The sequence below is a fragment of the Vipera ursinii genome (genome assembly GCF_947247035.1).
Source record: "Vipera ursinii genome assembly, chromosome: 7".
Classification (NCBI taxonomy): domain Eukaryota; kingdom Metazoa; phylum Chordata; class Lepidosauria; order Squamata; family Viperidae; genus Vipera; species Vipera ursinii.
Genome location: NC_139521.1, coordinates 76,421,633 through 76,435,222, shown reverse-complemented (window position 1 = coordinate 76,435,222; position 13,590 = coordinate 76,421,633). Strand labels below are relative to the sequence as shown.

Sequence of the window (13,590 nt, the reverse complement as noted above, 5' to 3'; positions counted from 1 at the left end):
CTTTCCTTCCTTCCTTCCTTCCTTCTTCCTTCCTTCCTTCCTTCCTTCTTTCCTTCCTTCCTTCCTTCCTTCCTTCCTTCCTTCCTTCCTTCCTTCCTTCCTTCTTTCCTTCCTTCCTTCCTTCCTTCCTTCCTTCCTTCCTTCCTTCCTTCTTTCCTTCCTTCCTTCCTTCCTTCCTTCTTTCCTTCCTTCCTTCCTTCCTTCCTTCCTTCTTTCCTTCCTTCCCTCCTTTCTTCCTTCCCTCCTTCCTTCCTTCCTTCTTTCCTTCCTTCCTTCCTTCCTTCCTTCCTTCCTTCCTTCCTTCCCTTTCCTTCCTTCCTTCCTTCCTTCCTTCCTTCCTTCTTTCCTTCCTTCCTTCCTTCCTTCCTTCCTTCCTTCCCCGCCATCCAGTCAGAGCTGAAGAGGCTTCCTGGATGAGAGGCGAGACGCCTTCCAAGGGAAACAAAGGCAGTCCGGTCGCCTCCCGAAAAAGCACGTTTGGGCCAACCGTGATCTGGAGAGGATGGAGAAGCTCCGCAGACATTCCGTTTTTTGTTCGGCGAAGGTCAGCGAGAGAGCTCCCGAGGTAGCCCTCACCGGCTTCCCATGGAGGCCTCCCTTCCAGGCCCCCCCCCTCCCCCTCCCGCCGGCTTCCCGTCAACTCCATGAGGTCTGACACGCAAGCCACCATTTCTGTAAAGGTTGTGACCCTCCCAGTGGGCTCCAGTTAGCCCGGCCTGCTCAGCAGACACATCTGTGCTGTGGGGCCTCCGCAGAGGGCAGAGGGCAGGAAGAGCAGGCCTCCTCGGCTGTCCTGAACAGCAGCGCCTGGAAGAGCTGCTTGCCTCGGTTTCCCTTTTGCAAAACAGAAGGCAGCCACGTTCAAAACACCGCAGCCTCCTCTTTGGGGAAGCCACCGGAGGTCTGCCAAGCTTGGGCTTCTCCGCCAGGTTTACCCGGCTGGTCAACCAGGGCTTTCGTCCCCGGCCAGGGCTTGCTTGCTTGCTTCCTGCCTTGGCCAAACGTGGTCGACTTGCGTATAATTGAGGCGGGATTAGCACTCCTCTCCCCCGACAGCCAGATGGGCACACAGCTGCCCCGGGAATTTGGGAGACATCATTTGCCTCGACAGCCCAGCGACTGGGGGAAAGGTCAGCTTCGCACGTTGCGAAATGTGCTGCTCGCTGGGGTTTGCTGGACCCCCAGTGAATGGGAAGCACAGCCGTGGTAGAAGGTCGCGAGAGGGCCCCGCCCCCGTCCCCAACGACTCAGGGAGACGAACCCCCAAACCTTGAGATTAGGAAAAGGGGTGCAAAGTCCTAGGAATCAGCGGCCAGCCAGATCCAGACGTGCAAGTTCAGAGATATGCTGTCACCTGGAAGATCCTTCTTCCTTCCTTCCTTCCTTCCTTCCTTCCTTCCTTCCTTCCTTCCTTCCTTCCTTCCTTCCTTCCTTCCTTCCTTCCTTCCTTCCTCTCTTCCTGGTTAGTTTTGCGGAGTGGCTAGGAAATTCCTGCTCTTTCCTTCTCTTCCCTCTGGGTTGGCACAGCTGCTCAGTCCTCCGGCCTCTGCCAGGGGCTGGTCGCTTCCCGTTCTCCGGCTTTTCCCATGCCAGCATTTAGCAGCCCAGTGAAAAATACAGGAAACCTTTCCTGCCCGTTGCTCAGACAGACAGACAGAGGACAGACAGAGGATGGATGGAGAGAGAGAGAGAGAGAGAGAGAGAGAGAGAGAGAGAGAGAGAGAGAGAGAGAGAGAGAGAGAGAGAGAGATTTTAAGGTAAAGGTAAAGGTTCTCCCGCACATGCGTGCTAGTCGTTTCCGACTCTAGGGGCCGGTGTTCATCTCCATTTCAAAGCCGAAGAGCCAGCGCTTGTCCAAGGACGTTTCCGTGGTCATGTGGCCGGCATGACTAGACGCCAAAGGCGCACGGAACGCTGTTACCTTCCCACTGTAGTGGTCCATATTTTCCTACTTGCGTTTTTTTCGTGCTTTCGAACTGCTAGGTTGGCAGAAGCTGGGATGAGTAACAGGCACTCGACCTTCTTATCGACAAGCTCAGCGTCCTAACCCACTGAGCCACTACGTCCCGTGTGTGTGTGTGTGTGTGTGTGTGTGTGTGTGTGATATGTTAACTCTTAGATTACCTTGCTAGGCCCCAAACATGGGGCAAATCCTAGGCCCCAAACATGGGCAAATCTTTATTTCCTGTTTTCAGCCTTATCTCAAAGGCCATCAAACAGGCTGTAGTCACACCGGACAGTTCATATATTTTGTGTAAAATTACTAACAAAGAATTAAGGGAGACTGATATGCATTTCAAACTTATTAGTTTCATCAGTCAGCCATACCCTTCTGAGATTCGAACCTGGGCTGGTTGCACATTAGGCAGTTGTTTTTACCTCTTGAGCCACAGGATCTCTCTCGCTTTGTTAGCTTTAGAAGCAAGGGAGATATGTGTCAAATACTTGTTAACTATTTAGATTACCTTGCTGGGCCCCAAACATGGGACAAATCTTTATTTCCTGTTTCAGCCTATCTTGAAGGCCATTTGATTGTAAATTTGATTGTCGCAGTTGCGACTACCACCTGTGGATGGCCTGAGTTATATATATATATATATATATATATATATATATATATATATGAGAGAGATGGATAGAGAGATAGATATTATATATGTCGATAGATAGATAGATAGATGATAGATAGATAGATAGATAGATAGATAGAGATAGATAGATAGATAGATAGATAGATAGATAGATAGACAGACAGACAGACAGACAGACAGATAGGACAGACAGACAGATAGACAGACACAAGCTATAGATGGATGGATGGATAGATAGATAAATGGTAGAATGACATAACATCGATCAAAAGAAGGGAGAATTTGGCATCAATGTGGCTCCACTCTCCTGACCTTGGGCACGGCAGCTGATTTGGGATCCCCCTGAGGAAGCCCAACAGGTGCAGAATAAACTGTCCCGGTGTTTCTTCCACCTCCCAAGATGAAGAGCTGGATTCCTCCGCCCAGTCCGGCCTCAGGCTTCCCCAACTGGGGGCTTCCAACCAGACTGGGACCCTCATCTGAGAGCAACGCATGTTGAGAGTGAAGCCCCTCCTTTGCTGAGGGTATCGGGGAGACTTCTTCTCCGGGGGAGACAGGGGCCATCAACATCTCTGCCTCCTTTGGAGAGAGCCCCCTCCCCACATTTGTTTAGGTTTTGGGTAGTTGCTACTTTGGGGGTCTTTAAGGGACTTGCAGATGTTGCCTGAAATTCAGCAAAAGTGGAACACCTGTCCTGCAGGTGGTCTTCAGGACACCCCAACCCAGCCACTCTAGATTTCAAATGCTGACCTTGGAATTCCTACAGAGAAGAGGAGGAGGGTCCCAAGTGGAGGGGCCCTTCCTCCTCAGCCCCCCACCTTGTCCTCCTCTCCGTTGTCACTGTCTGGGTCCCTGCATGGCTCAAGCAAGTCACCATCGTCACCATCATCATCCTAACCCATCTTCCCTCATCATCATCATCACATTTGTGGTCATCTTCATCCCTCATCTTCATCACCCATCACCCCTCATCATCATCACCCTCATCATCATCATCCATCATCATCATGACCCATCTTCATCATCCATCTTCAGCCATCATCTTCATCAACTATCATCCCTCCTCCTCCTCCTCCTCATCGTTGTCAACTTCGTCCATCACCTTCATCAACCATCATCCCTCATCTTCATCCAGCATCCTCCTCCTCATTGCCCATCTTCATCATCCATCCTCCTCCTCCTCATCCATCATTATCGGCATGATCTTTATCATCCACCTTCAGCCATCATCTTCATCAACCATCATCCCTCATCTTCATCCAGCATCCTCCTCCTCATTGCCCATCTTCATCATCCATCCTCCTCCTCCTCATCCATCATTATCGGCATGATCTTTATCATCCAGCTTCAGCCATCATCTTCATCACCATCATCCCTCCTCTTCCTCATCATCGTTGTCAACTTCATCCATCGCCTTCATCAACCATCATCCCTCCTCTTCATCCAGCATCTTCCTCCTCCTCATTGCCATCTTCATCCATCCTCCTCCTCCTCATTCATCATTATCGCCATGATCTTTATCATCCACCTTCAGCCATCATCTTCATCAACCATCATCCATCCTCCTCCCTGAGCTGGCAGAGGTCCAGAGAGGCCAACGGACCCCCAGAGAGCAGCCATCCAGATCCTGAAAGGACCCCCCACCCCCGAAGAAAAGGCCTCCTCCTAGGGCTAAATGTGTGGTCGGGGAGGGGTCCCGGGCCAGGCGGAGGGACCGGAGGAAGAGCTGAGGACAGGCTTTGGGGCACAGAGGAGGGGGGAATTCTGTGTGTGTGTGTGTGTGTGAGAGAGAGAGAGAGAGAGAGAGAGAGAGAAAGAGAGGGTCTTTGAACCTGCCCCCCCACTCGTCCTCCCCCTCCCTCACATTCTGGGCTCCTGCCATCCGCAGCCAGAACTAACCCTGACAATTGCGTGCTCCTGTGGGGTGGGGGGAGAGGGAGGGGGGGCCAGGAGCAGAGGAAATTGACCCAGCTGACAAAGAGGACAACCAGCTTGAGGACCCCCAACTCGCTAATTGCTTCCCCTCCGCCAGCCCCCTCCCTTCCCGGCCTCGGCATCTGTTGGGTGGGGGTCCCGCTTCCTTCCCAGGCAGCCCTTTAAGGGCTCCTCTGCAAAGTCCCGTCTGGGGGTCTTCGCAGCAGCCCCTTAATTAGGCTGGAATACCCCCCCCCTTTCCCTCCCCCCCCTCTTTCTTTCTTTCTCTTTTTATACCTTTTTTCCTCTCTTTTTGTCTTTCTCTCGTGTGTGTCTCTCTCCCTCTCTTTTTATACCTTTTTTCCTCTTTCTGCCTTTCTCTCTCTCTCTCTTTCCCTTTTATACCTTTTTTCTCTTTCTCTCTTTCCCACTCATTCTCTCTCTCTCTCTTTCTTTTCTCTTTTTCTTTCCCTCTTCTTCCCCTCTCTTTTTCTTCTTTCTTTCTTTCTTTCTTTCTTTCTTTCTTTCTTTCTTTCTTTCTTTCCTTCCTTCCTTCCTTCCTTCCTTCCTTCCTTCCTTCTTCCTTCTTTCTTTCTTTTCTTTCTTTTTTCTTTCTTTCTTTCTTTCTTTCTTTCTTTCTTTCTTTCTTTCTTTCTTTCTTTTCTTTACACACTCTTTCTTTCCTTCTTTCTTTCTTTCTTTCTTTCTTTCTTTCTCTCTCTCTCTCTCTCTCTCTCTCTCTCTCTCTCTCTCTCTCTCTCTCTCTCTCTCTCCCCCCCTTTCAGAAAACCTCCAGGGGGTGGGAATGTGCACACCTGCCGTCCTCAGGGCTCTTGGAAAGACTGTGGCTGGCAGATTCCTCGCCTGGATTTTAAACCCAAGCCTCCTCCTCTTGGACCCACCGAGGCGTCTCCAGCCTCAACCACTTCTCCTCGGCCTCCTACACTGGCGTAAAAGGAACGCAGGGTGATCTACCATTCAGCCAGAAGGAAAAAATATACTTTTTTTCTTTCCCAATCTCTCCTCATTGTAGTTCATTGTAAACATTTCTGACTGGTGTCGCTTCTCGCTCATTTCAAGATCCAGCGGCTAAGCCACCCAGGTTAGTTACGGCACCTCGCCAGCCCGGCTGAATTCTGAATTCTTTCCAAATCCTCCGGCTATTTTATTTTATTTTTATTCCATTTATATCCCGCCCTTCTCCGAAGACTCAGGGCAGCTTACAAGCTTAGCAGTAGCCTTCATTCTATGTATATGCCTGCTTATTAGGGCTTTCGCTGCCCCCCCAAGCGGCATTATTACAAAGTCAGCTTAATTGCCCCCAACAATCTGGGTCCTCATTTTACCTACCTGGGAAGGATGGAAGGCTGAGCCAACCTGGAGCCTGGTGGGACTCGAACCTGCACTAACTGCAGGCAGCTGGAATTGTCAATGTAATCATTACGGACAGGGATAGCCCCCCCCCAGGAGCCCCTATGCAATGATCCCCACACAGGTCAGTTCAAGGGGGCCGGGGGGCCATGGGAGCTGTAGTCCAGCCCTTCCAGAGAGGGCACAAAGGCATCTCCATTTATTTTCCAGCCCGTATAGATACCCTAAAGCTGGGCAAATTTAAGACAGGTGGCTTTCAGTTCCCAGAATTCCCAGGGGACAGGCGGACGATGGCGATAATATATGTAAGAAGGTTTAACTCAATTTATCTTCAGGTTAATTGACCAGTTTGGCTGAGAAGGTCCAGGAATTGACCCAAAACACGGAGAAGCAGCGGAAAGGGCCGATGCTCCGTTCCAGCTGTGTTCCTTTCCTCCTTTCTTAGACCTTGGCTTTCTCTTCCCAAATATTGCAAACGGGGACCTTGGAGGTCTTCTAGTCCACCCCCCCCCTCCGTACAAGGCAGGGCCTTACACCGGTAGTCCTCGACTTACGACTACCCAAAATTTCCATTGCTAGCGAGAGAGTCGCTAGTGAATTTTGCCCCGTTTTACGACCTTCCTGGCCACAGTTGTTAAGCGAATCACTGCTAGGTGCAAAGTTCCTAACGTGGTCGTTAAGTGGATCTGGCTTCCCCCGTTGACTTTACTTGTCAGAAGGTTGCAAAAGAGGGGATCACGTGACACACACACACCGGGGACACTGCGGACCGTCGTAAATAGGAGTCGGTGGCCAAGCAGCTGAATTTCGATCACGCGACCGTGGCGGGAATGCTGCCACGGTCGTGAGTGTGGAACGCAGTCGTAAGTCCCTTTTTTTCAGTGGTCTTGCAACTCTTGCGACGGTCGCTAATGGACAGCCTTACAGAGATCGTCATTCCCCATTGACCACGATAGCCGCCATCCAGGCTTAACCGTTATCCAGGTTTGCGCTCTGCAGGAATCCCTAGGAAATCCGCATCTCTGCTCCCCTATAGAGCCACAGACTTTTCCGATGGTCCCTACCGGCCCACTTTCCAGCCCCTCCAGGCCCCCCCTCCAGGCCCCCCCCACCCCGGCCCAGGCAACCTGCCCATTGTGCGATGTGTCACTTGTCAAACACATTGCCGGCCAAGCAAGCTGGGCTGGTGAAAAGCACAGCGGGTGGCTGCACTACGCCACTAATTAGGGCCAGGGGCCGAGGGTTCCCATACACACCTGCATGGTCATGTGACTGGGGGGGGCAGCGGGGGGGGTTGTGGTACCAAGGGATGAACCGGACAGGGAAGGCTTTGCAAAAAAAAACAACCCACAAAGGCTTGCCTGCCTAATCCACTTGCAGGGTTGAATGCGGTGTTTTTCCAACTTGGCAAGCTTAAGGGAGAAGGACTTCAACTCCCAGAATCCCCCTCAACCAGCACTCTTTAAGAGTTGTGGAATTCAGCTCCCAGAATCCCCCAACCAGCACTCTTTAAGAGGGATGGGCGCCAACTCCCAGGAAGCACTTTTTAAGAGGGATGGACTTCAACTCCCAGAATCCCCCAGCCAGCATGCTTTAAGAGTTGTGGACTTCAACTCCCAGAATCCCCCAGCAAGCATGCTTTAAGAGTTGTGGACTTCAACTCCCAGAATCCCCCATCCAGCATGTTTTAACAGTGATGCACTTCAACTCCCAGAATCCCCCATCCAGCATGCTTTAAAGCGGGTGGACTTCAGCTCCCAGGATTCCCCAGGAAGCATTTTTTTAAAGAGGGATGGACTTCAACTCCCAGAGTGCCCCAGCCAGCCTGCTTTTCCATGCTTTGAGCAAAGGCGAAAGGTGAACAAAACAGCCTTGTAACTTCCTTCCTCCCAGGAACCCCCCCTCTCCTCCCCCCCCCTTTGATGTTGTGTCAGTTAATAACAAAACCTAGCAAGTCTCCGCCGTCCATCAGGCTGGCTGGTTCTTGCTTGAGCTGCTCCTTCCTTCCTGCAGGACCCGCTCAAGGTCACAGGGAGCTTCTGGATGACCACAAGTGACCCCGGGGCAAGAACGCTTCAGGAAACCAGGAGCTGGTTTATGTTTCTATTTAGCGTGTGTGTGGCGTGTCATCCGCGCCCTTTCAAGGCCTATGAACGTTCCCCTTAAATTAGACACACAGGAAGATACCAATGTTAGAAGTATCTGCACAGCTGGTCCTCAACTTAGCACGCTTCACTTAGTGACGGTTCAAAGTTACAACGGCCCCGAAGAAAGGGACTGGCGACTTTTTCCCCACAGTTGTAGCATTCCCGTGGTTAGGCGATCCTAATTCGGGGGCTTGGAGATGGCCTCAGATTTATGACGGTCGCAGCATCCCGGTGTGTGTGTGTGTGTGTGTGTGTGTGGCGTCACGTGATCCCCTTTTGCGACCTTCTGGCGAGCGAAGCCAATAGGCAAGCCGGATTCACTTAAGGACCATGTGACTAATGTGAGAAGTGCAGCAGTTTGCTTAACGACGCCGACAAGAAAGGTCGTGAGATGGGGCCAAACCCGTTTTGAGAAACGCCTCGCTTAGCGACAGAAATTTGGGGGTTCCCTTGTGGTCGTATAGCCGAGGATTGCCTGCATTCAGATACCAATGTCTAGCATGGCAGGTGACCTCAGTTTAACGCGGGTCACCGAATCCCGGCAGACGTGGTGCGAGGTGCGAATCCTGTTCAGAGTCCCCGACTCGCGGCCGCAATTAAGCCCCAAATTCCTTTATCTGAAGTGGTCGAGGTCTCCTGCCTGTGCTTGCACCAGAAGACCCCCCGACTCTGTTATTCTTCCAACTCTGTTCTTTTTTTTTTGGGGGGGGGGGGAAATAGACAGACTCCAGTGCCCATGCTTCTCACTGACCGGGGATAATGAGACCCATAATCCAACAACGTCCGCAAAACCCGCCTTTCACCCACTCTGGGAGAGCCCCAGCTGCCAGGAAATGCATGGGAGAAACAAAAAGGCCCTAAAGAGCCTTGCAAAAAAGCCAGGATTTTAGCATGGCAGCTGGGACCTCTGCCCGTGCACGCGGGCCAGGCAGATTTGAACCCGGCTCTTTTCTCCCCCTCGAGCAAACAAAGCCGCACGTTGCTCACAACTAGAAGGGAGAGACTTCACCCCTTGGTTCCCTCAACCATCACCACACACACCCCAAAAATATACTCACTCAGCCTCGGGTGGGTGACGTAGTTGCGGCTCACAGCTTGGAAATGTTCCTTGACCCCAAGACTGACCTCCACCTTGGTAGCCATGTCCTTAAAAAAACACACACACACACACACACACGCTGGTTTGCAGGAAAGCGAGCCAGCGTCCAGCAGTTGGCCGTATTTATACCAGATCCAGAGGCCGGCAGGACAGCTCAGCCCTGCCCTGGGTGTGTTGTGTTGTACACACAGCCAGATCTGTTTGCTGTAAACTTGGAGGCGGCCGCAGGGCTGGGCGGCCGGTTAGAACGTTCCAGCCTGAGCTTGTGCGGCGCAGGTTTGTCCCAGCCAAGAAGGCTGCCGTTTCTTAGCAACGCAGGACGATGGATGCCCGGGTTTCCCTGCTGTGCAAACTGCGTTTCGAAAACTGTGGTTCCTTTTGTGGCTTTTGGCAAAAAAGCCTTGACGGAGGAGACACTTTGAGGAAGACGTCAAAGCCATCGGAGGCGATCGCCTTCTCCGATTAAGTCCTGCTAACTTTTTCAAAGTTGGCTGCTTTCAGGTGAATTCTGGGAGTTGAAGTCCACCCATCTGAAAGTGGCACAAATCCTTGGCCAAGGAGACTCTTTGTAAAGGACCTTAAAACAAGCTTGGGTGTGTGTGTGTGTGATACTTTTGTTCCCTTCAATCCCACGACTGTGGGGAATTCTGGGAGTTGAAGTCCACCCATCTGAAAGCGGCACAAATCCTCGGCCAAGGAGACTCTTTCTAAAGGACCTTAAAACCAAGCGTGTGTGTGTGTGTGTGTGTGTGTGATACTTTTGTTCCCTTCAATCCCACGACTGTGGGGAATTCTGGGAGTTGAAGTCCACCCATCTGAAAGTGGCACAAATCCTTGGCCAAGAAGACTCTTTGTAAAGGACCTTAAAACCAAGCTTTTGTGTGTGTGTGTGTGTGTGTGTGTGTGTGTGTGTGTGTGTGTGATACTTTTGTTCCCTTCAATCCCACGACTGTGGGGAATTCTGGGAGTTGAAGTCCACCCATCTGAAAGTGGCACAAATCCTTGGCCAAGGAGACTCTTTGTAAAGGACCTTAAAACCAAGCTTGTGTGTGTGTGTGTGTGTGTGTGTGATACTTTTGTTCCCTTCAATCCCACGACTGTGGGGAATTCTGGGAGTTGAAGTCCACCCATCTGAAAGCGGCACAAATCCTCGGCCAAGGAGACTCTTTCTAAAGGACCTTAAAACCAAGCTTGGGTGTGTGTGTGTGTGTGTGTGTGTGTGTGATACTTTTGTTCCCTTCAATCCCACGACTGTGGGGAATTCTGGGAGTTGAAGTCCACCCATCTGAAAGTGGCACAAATCCTTGGCCAAGGAGACTCTTTCTAAAGGACCTTAAAACCAAGCTTGGGTGTGTGTGTGTGTGTGATACTTTTGTTCCCTTCAATCCCACGACTGTGGGGAATTCTGGGAGTTGAAGTCCACCCATCTGAAAGTTGCCCCGGTTTTAGAAACTGCTCTGGATGGCAACGGGGCTAAAGCAGAAGTTTTTAATTGTTGTATGGAGGGTGGGGGGCCGGGGTTTTGCAGATAATTTTTCTGCTTGTGAGGGAGAGAGAGAGAAAACAGTAATAAATTAACAGGGCTGCCTTCTGCCTTTTTCCAAAGCTTGGGACTTTTTGTTAGCGAGAGGGAATAAGGACAACGCTCTTTTCAAACACGTCCTTTGACAGTGTCTCTCCACTTAGCAAATTTGGGGAGAGAGTAGTGGATTGTGTCAATGGGAATTGTGCAACCAAAGCTAAATTCACAACGTGGTCTTGAACGCACACCTAACGTCTGGACACACATCGAAGCTTGCAGCACTGGAAAAAAATAAATGTAATAAATAAAAAATAAATAAATAAACGTTTCACTCGGGGGGGGGGATTGAAAAGCTGATTGAGCTTGCCCACCATGAGTGGATTGCGTGTAGGCAGTCCTCAACTTACGACCCCAGATTTCTGTCGATGAAGACGGTTGTGAGTTTCACCCCGTTTTACGACCTGCCTTGCCACGGTCGCTAAGCAGATCGCAGCAGTTGTTTTAAGTCAGTAACGCAATTGTTAAGTGAACCTGGCTTCCCCACTGAGGTCACAAAAGGGATCACGTGACGCTGCAACCATCATAAATAGGAGTCAGTGGCCAAGTGTCCGAATTTTGATCACATGACCATGGGGGGGGGCAGGAAATGCTGCAAATGTCGTAAAGGTGGAAAATGGTCATAAGCCTCTTTTTCCAGCGTTGTTGTAACTCTGAACGGTCACTAAGCGAACCGCTGTAAGTCGAGGACTATCTGTATATTCACCTTGAACAATATTTGCACTAAAGAAGCATCTATAGAATTGTACCTGTTTATTGCCATAATGACGTATCTCAGTATGATTCATTTTGTTGTCCCATTTTTGCACTTTTTTTGTTGAACGCCCTTTGTGTGTTGTTTTTTTTCCTTCTTTTGGACAACGTCTGTGTCACGATCACAATTATTTTTGTGTGGGTTTTTTCCCCTCCCTTGCCACTGATTTTTTTTTAAAAAAAGCAGCAAAAGTAATTAAATGAGTTTGGGCCTTTCTTTGCTTCGTTTCGAACAGGGGTAGGCAAACTTGGCTCTTTTATGACTGGTGGACTTCAACTCCCATAATTCCTGAGCCAGCACGGCTCAGCTTGGAAACCTCTCCCTTTCCCCTCAGCGTGGCTGGCTCAGGAATTCTGGGAGTTGAAGTCCACCAGTCATAAAGCGGCCTAGGCCTAGGCCAGGGGTAGGCAACCTTGGCTCTTTTATGACCGGTGGACTTCAGCTCCCAGAATTCCTGAGCCAGCATGGCTCAGCTTGGAAGCCTCTCCTTTCCCCTCAGCGTGGCTGGCTCAGGAATTCTGGGAGTTGAAGTCCACCAGTCATAAAGCGGCCTAGGCCTAGGCCAGGGGTAGGCAACCTTGGCTCTTTTATGACCGGTGGACTTCAGCTCCCAGAATTCCTGAGCCAGCATGGCTCAGCTTGGAAGCCTCTCCTTTCCCCTCAGCGTGGCTGGCTCAGGAATTCTGGGAGTTGAAGTCCACCAGTCATAAAGCGGCCTAGGCCTAGGCCAGGGGTAGGCAACCTTGGCTCTTTTATGACTGGTGGACTTCAGCTCCCAGAATTCCTGAGCCAGCATGGCTCAGCTTGGAAACCTCTCCCTTTCCCCTCAGCGTGGCTGGCTCAGGAATTCTGGGAGTTGAAGTCCACCAGTCATAAAGCGGCCTAGGCCACGGGTAGGCCACATTGGCCCCCTCATGACTTGTGGACTTCAACTCCCAGAATTCCTGAACCAGCGTGGCTCAGCTTGGAAACCTCTCCCTTTCCCCTCAGCGTGGCTGGCTCAGGAATTCTGGGAGTTGAAGTCCACCAGTCATAAAGCAGCCTAGGCCACGGGTAGGCCACATTGGCCCCCTCATGACTTGTGGACTTCAACTCCCAGAATTCCTGAACCAGCGTGGCTCAGCTTGGAAACCTCTCCCTTTCCCCTCAGCGTGGCTGGCTCAGGAATTCTGGGAGTTGAAGTCCACCAGTCATAAAAGAGCCGAGGTTGCCTACCCCTGGTTTAGAAGGACGTCTGTGTCTCCTTTGCAGCCATTTTCATCTGATTTCTCCCTAAAGCATGAAGGAAGCTGGGCCGCCAAACGTTAAGCAGTTGTGGGAGATGTTTGGAGTGGGTGTGGGGGGGGGGTGTCTGTGTGTGTGTGTGTGATAGGTCATCCCCCTGTGATGAACACATAATGCTAAAATTTGAAGTCAGCATCTGCTCTCAAGACAGCCCAGGACCCTAACCCTGCCCCCCATCAATGTTATTGTCGTTAGCTGCGAAGTTGTGTCCGACCCATCGCGACCCCATGGACAACGTTCCTCCAGGCCTTCCTGTCCTCTACCATCTTCTGGAGTCCATTTAGGATCACGCCTCCTGCTTCAGTGACTCCATCCAACCACCTCATTCTCTGTCGTCCCCTTCTTCTCTTGCCCTCAACCTTTCCCAGCATGGGGCTCTTCTCCAGTGAGTCCTTCCTTCTCATTAGGTGGCCAAAGGATTTGAGTTTTAGCTTCAGGATCTGGCCTTCTAAAGAGCAATCAGGGTTGATCTCCTCTAGGACCGACCGGTTGGATCGCCTTGCAGTCCAAGGGACTCGCAGGAGTCTTCTCCAGCACCAGAGTTCAAAGGCCTCCATTCTTTGCACTTGGCCTTTCTTATGGTCCAACTTTCACAGCCATACATTGCAACTGGGAAGACTAGTTAATCAATGTTAAGAGGCCCTCAATGCTCTTGTGTTGGAACACCAGTTCGTTCGTTCATTCATTCATTCATTCATTCATTCATTCATTCATTCATTCTATTTCTGTAACTGGGGAGCTGACAGTTCCAAGCATGGGGCTGGCAGGCACTTGGCTGCGCCCGCTGAATCCCTCTGGGATGAGGTGGCTCCGATGAGACGCTGGTTTCTTCCCTGGCTTTGCAGCCCATC

General features: G+C 51.0%; 1 protein-coding gene across 1 annotated transcript in view; it reads right to left on the bottom strand.

The window, feature by feature from the left end:
* Nucleotides 1-9,194, bottom strand: part of ATP6V1B1 (ATPase H+ transporting V1 subunit B1) — a 43,142-nt gene extending 33,948 nt beyond the window's left edge. The window contains exon 1 of the mRNA XM_083367166.1: nt 9,082-9,194. Coding sequence (XP_083223292.1) covers nt 9,082-9,166 — 85 coding nt within the window. The 5' untranslated portion in view covers nt 9,167-9,194. The remainder of the gene's footprint in view (nt 1-9,081) is intronic.
* Between the last annotated feature and the right edge of the window lie 4,396 nt (nt 9,195-13,590).